The sequence below is a fragment of the Charadrius vociferus genome, unplaced genomic scaffold, assembly GCF_000708025.1.
Source record: "Charadrius vociferus isolate BGI_N301 unplaced genomic scaffold, ASM70802v2 scaffold49, whole genome shotgun sequence".
Taxonomy (NCBI): Eukaryota; Metazoa; Chordata; class Aves; order Charadriiformes; family Charadriidae; genus Charadrius; species Charadrius vociferus.
In genome coordinates, this window is record NW_009661375.1 from 5,752,756 (window position 1) to 5,758,428 (window position 5,673).

Below are 5,673 nucleotides of genomic sequence, written 5' to 3' on the forward strand. Positions count from 1 at the left end.
GACCTTGGAGCCACGGCCAGCCCTCCTCACTGTTAGCGGGCTCTCGCAAGGACTGGCTCTTTTGTTGGGCATTGTGGACTACATCTCACCAAGTCGGAAAAATGAAGCTGAGATGAGTGCAAAAATAGGTCAGCTTCGAAATTTGCTTATACAGGCCTGTCCGCTTGGCACCCCTTTAAACACGAATATACGCAGCTTAAACAGCTCGTTTGATGACATTCAGGAAATGCCTACAGATGAGAATCAACCCGCTTGGAGATCCAACACGTATAAAGGCAAACCTCAGGTTAATGTCTGCATCACTGAAAAAGTCAAGTGTATGCAGTATGATAAAAGAGACATTGTGGACACGTGGCAAGTTTATGGAGCTGTAAATTGCAAGGTGAGAGCATGTTATGTGCAAGTCTGGCCAAAGTATTTTTCATGCCTGCACGCTAGGAAAGTAAATACTTCATTTTACTTTGGTATGTGATCAGTGAATTTCTAATGCTGTAATATTTCAAAGTGTAATGAACTATTACATATTAGGGTGATGTGTTAACAGTGTTTTTTATTTTGATCTTTATCGGTTTTTTCCTGCATGCTTCATGCATTTTTTCAGTAACTATTTATGGGACTTAAATTTCCAGCAGTAGCTACTTTGCATGTATTTTCCCAATTTTTTCTTATTCTAAATGATACAGGGAGAAATCATTTCATGTAGTCTTTGCATATGGAGACTAAGAAATGGTAGTGCTAAGGCCAAGTTTATTTCCAGCTATCTAATAAGCACTGTGTTAAATAATGATTAGAAACGGAATTTCTGAATGAGTCTTCTACAAGTGTCTTTACGTGAGCATTTTTAATTAATTTTCCTACCAAAAGAAAGTTCAATCTTATGCTAATTTATTCTATAACAACAACATTTTGAATCCACAAATGCCATTTTTTTTTGGCTGACATAAGAACCGTTGATACAGAATCCGGTGAAAGAAACCGATTGTATAATTATTTTGAATGTTTCTGTATGTGTCAATAGTTTTCATTGTTTAATACTAAAAATTGGGGAATATTGACTAAATAGATCAATGATAATTATGAAATACATTAGAACTTGTGTGTTCTGTAATTTATGTATTTAACATTCTTCTGAGTGATGCTTAGGAAGCACACTATATTATCACAGCACACTGTATTTGTAATTGCCGGTGTTTAAGAGGAGAAAGACCTTCTAATGAAGTAGATAATGGTAATTTAATTATTTGCAAGAGTTAGGATACTCGTGTCCAAAGGAAGCCAACCTAAGTAGTGCGCTTCAAAAGACTGGGTTATTTCCCACCAGCCATGCTGGTAGGGATTGTATGGGTGAACAGCTTCCTGCTCTCAGAGGGACAAGTTTGTAGGTCATCTTGCAGAGTGGATGGCCTTACATAAGAAGGCGGCCCCGGTGTAATCGTGCGCTGCTGAGCTGGCACACAGAGGGACGAGACAATGGATGCGCTGCACATGGTTGCCGTGAGAAAGCTGACATGGGACCGCAGTGGCCATTAATAGCGTGCTTGAATCCATTAAGCGGATGTTGTAAAAGTAACTGAATTAATTAGACTGTCACCAAGTGTGTTTATGTAACATTCATAATGATGGAGCTATACAGTAAGTCCTTGATTTGCTCGTCTGTTTTTTTGCTAAAAAGTACTTGTCAATTAAGAGCCATTTAGCTAAGACTGCATCTCTAGCCCTACTGTGGGAAAGGCTACAGAAATGGGAAAGGCGCTTTGTTTTGAAAGTATTTGTCAGTATTAATGTTTGACGCTGGCTGAAAATTTTTAGTGTGAAAATTTTTAGTGTGATTCTTTTGAATGCTTGTATTTGATTTTTGAACATCTAGTTCTGACTTGAGGGAGATATTTTAGAATAACTTCTCGACTTCATTTTTTCAAGTGTGACATAGAGGGATCTGCACCAAACGTAACCCTCAGTTTGAATCTCCCGACTAATGGTCCTCCGCTCCAAGATATCGTGGTCCATCACTGTGTGACTTCTGTTGACCCTGCCATGCTGATGTCCAGTAGTGCTGAGCCACTGGATGATTCCGTGTATAATGGACCTTACAAATTTCCTTTCATTCCTCCTTCAGATTCATTCAACTTGTGTTACTACACTTCCCAGGTAATGACATCCCTGACCCTCACTATTTTCCAGTCTTCAAACGGGAATAAAAATACCTGTGCTTTTGAACGTGTCTGAATGAGTTTCAGTCTGATTCAGGGGGGGTAAAATGCTTTTTATATAATAAACTGCTTGGAAGGCATTTTCAGAACTGAGTCACATTGAGGAGGTGCCAGTACCTTCGACTGCTTGGCATGGCTGCTCTTATTTTAAATGAACCACTTAGATGCCTGAATTAGACAAAGTGAATCCAGACTGAGATGTCAGGTGCATGTACCACAAATCAATGTATCACAAGCAGCCTGAAGAGTTCAAAACCAGTCAGCAATTAACGTGTTCATTATTTTTCAAAGTACTCTAGCAGTTTAAACAGTATATGACTGATCTTATGATGATGGTGTTAATTTATCTTGAGAATGAATATAGTTTCTTCCAGGTTCCTGTTCCACCAATTTTGGGATGTTACCAACTCATTGAAGAGGGATCACAGTTAAAAATAACAGTTAATTTAAAACTTCATGAAAGCATAAAGAATTCTTTTGAGTACTGTGAAGCTCGTATACCTTTTTTCAACAGGTAATAAAGAAATCCTAAATAAATTTCTTCCATTTCTCTGTGATCTTCCTCAAATCAACCTGTCAGGAGTCAATATAACAGATTATGCTCCATCAAAGTACTACCAGCGAACAAGGTCCTTCAAAAGTCAGGAAGTCCCTTTGGAATTCTTGTAATTTCCAGAATACAGGAATCGTACCAGAACACTTGGTAACATTCTGAACACTTCTCTTGCACATCCTGTTTCACTGTGGTATTTTTTTCATGTAAGACCCTGCCACAATCCTCCAGGTGGATTAAGTCTTGAGATCACTTCCAACCCAGGGTTACCTGTTCCTTAAGACTGCTAATCCTAGCTACAGATCAGCTTATCAAAAATATAGTTATTTAAAATTAAAACGATAGTTTTCAGTTAAGTCTCTGACAACTGCCACGTCTACGCTGTCACGTAATTATCATGAAAATGTAAAGATGAAATGATGTAAAGTTGCTGATGCTGATCATAGTGTTAGCAAAATGCTGTCGGTGAACTGAAGACAGTAAAATATCAACAGCTCTTTTATGATTACTAGGTTGAGACCGTGGCGATTTCCACCTGCTCTGTAATTTCTTTGCAGAAATTAGCGGTGTGCTCAGCTAGTTACGATTTGTCTGTATGCACATAAATAATGTCTTTCAGCATTTTGTTGCTTTCTTTAACAAAATGGGTGTTAACAAATACTGAATGATACTAATTCCAATGGTTTTATTTCTCCTCTGTCATGTTGTAGGGGCCCAATCGCTCAATTAGAGTACAAAGTTAGTTATGGCCAACTGGATTTGTCACGAGAGAAGAGCCTACTGGTTTGGAGCATTGGTAAGCAGAATACCTCTGTGCTCCTTCCTCCCCCAGTCAGTTTTGTATAGTGTAGACACAGCTGTATAATTTCTTACAGAGGCTGTTTCTGGCTTTAGGACAGAAGTTCCCTAAATCTTTGGAAGTTTCTCTGACTGGAACCGTGTCTTTTGGCACTGCAGGCAAAAAGCACCCAACTGATTATGTTTGCTCTGGGAACACTGCTTATGTAAAAGTAAGTCACAGTCTCTGTGAAAAGAGGCCTTAGTAGTCATTTTTTTATTATCTCAAATGGGCTATGAAAATACGTTGGTTTTAAATCAGACATAATTGTTAGCCTTTTTGTTCTCAGCGTGGAGTTTTCTGTTTTCTTGCTTACAGGATTTGACATCCTGTCATTTTGTAGTACGCTTGCACGCCAACAGCATATATTGCTAGTATTTGTGCAGCAAGCGTGACAATATGCATCTGATCATGTTTTCCCTCTCTTTCTATAGCTGTATTTTAGGATCCCAGACTTCACGCTTACTGGATGTTATGTAGACCAGCATTCTATTCAGATCTTTGCACCGGGAAAACCAAAAATTACTGCATGTGAGTTGCTAAAAATGTCATTTATTTAACTGAAACTACATACTGAAGTTAGGAACTGCATGGCAGTGTCTAAAATTATGTAGCTAAAGTTGGAGAAAGCTTTTTCCTGGTTTGCTTGGGACATCCCAGAAATTTTTTCTGTTTATGTTTTTTTTTTTTCTCGTGATGCTTAATGCATCTTTGAAGTAGGGAATGGCATCTCCCTTTCAGATGAAAGCTGTTATTACTCAGTTACAAAGTCAAGCTCTCTCTTGGGCTCTCTCCCCTTCACCCTGTGATGTTCTGCTATGCTCTGCATAATGGCAGAACTTTTACTGGGGGGGCAGCGAATGCCTCTCTGTAGTCCGGCCTCTTGTTTAGAACACTTTTGTCAGAGACGTGGTATGCGGCTTGGAAGTACCTGGGTGCAGAACTCGGCTCCTGCATGCAAGGTGAGACTGTTGCTGTCAGTGTCATCACACCATCCCTTTGTGGATGTGGTACTACATTGAATCTGTGGAGCAGAAACCAAATCTGCTTATTCTTGAGTTAACACATGACTACTTCCAAGTCTGCACCAAAAATACACTAATTGGGAACACAGTAGGTACTCATTAAATCTGAGCAGTACCATCTAATGGAAGCATTTTTATTTGTTGCTCTCTCTCAGTCATGTTAGCAGAAGTCTGTAAATGCCTTTTGAAGACTGTGATCTACACTGTTCGTTTTGCGAGAGGTCACATTCAGTCCTAAATTGTAATACAAAAAAGCAACATTTTCATACTGTAGGTTTTATGTCGAGTATGCAATTTATATTCATTGAATAAAATCCAAGCCATCCACCTGCTTTTGACTTAACCTCTGTTTGAATTTTAAGCTCGTGACTGATACATTAGTGAAGGTAATTGAAGCTGAGACTTTAAATATCTCATTATCAGAAACGATTTTCAAATAATAATAAGAGTCTTACAGTTTAAGGAGGCCATTATACCCTTTCTGTAAACTAGTAAGGATGGATTAGTATTCTCTTAACTTGGATGAAGGAGTGTCTGATTGTAAGGTACCCTATAATGCTTATTTTTCTTGCCTGTTTTTTTGTTTGTTTTTTTTTTTAGCCCGGGAACTGATTTCTTCCGATTACTACATCTGGAATTCCAAAGCGCCAGCACCTATTATGTACAAAGCCTTATTAGACTAATTTGCTTGTGAATGATTTTTGTATTTAAACAAAACAGACAATTAATGAGGGTAATGTCATGATACAGTGAAAATAAATATTCTCCAGCACTTGTACTTTGTATGTTTGCTTAAAAATTTCTGTTGGGGAAAAACAAAAGAAGTCACTTCTTAAAAATTTAAGTTGGTTTTAAACTGTTTAGGCTTGGATAGCAGCTTAGAGAAGTTAATTTGAAGTGTACGTGCCACGGCCATTTTTACTTTCCCTTCTAACATTAACTGGTACGAAAGTAGTACCTAGTCATACAGATACAGACTGGTACGATTGGGAATGTCTTCTGGGAGGACTCCCAGTTACTTCACTGGTTTTGTAAACCAAAGAGCTC

At 38.4% G+C, this 5,673-nt stretch overlaps 1 protein-coding gene across 1 annotated transcript in view; it reads left to right on the forward strand.

The window, feature by feature from the left end:
• AP5M1 (adaptor-related protein complex 5, mu 1 subunit) overlaps positions 1-5,398 on the forward strand; it is a 6,981-nt gene extending 1,583 nt beyond the window's left edge. The window contains exons 2-8 of the mRNA XM_009893960.1: positions 1-382; positions 1,921-2,148; positions 2,585-2,724; positions 3,474-3,559; positions 3,658-3,773; positions 4,036-4,132; positions 5,227-5,398. The exon at positions 1-382 is cut by the window's left edge and continues 228 nt beyond it. Coding sequence (XP_009892262.1) covers positions 1-382; positions 1,921-2,148; positions 2,585-2,724; positions 3,474-3,559; positions 3,658-3,773; positions 4,036-4,132; positions 5,227-5,309 — 1,132 coding nt within the window. The 3' untranslated portion in view covers positions 5,310-5,398. The remainder of the gene's footprint in view (positions 383-1,920; positions 2,149-2,584; positions 2,725-3,473; positions 3,560-3,657; positions 3,774-4,035; positions 4,133-5,226) is intronic.
• The last annotated feature ends 275 nt before the right edge of the window (positions 5,399-5,673 follow it).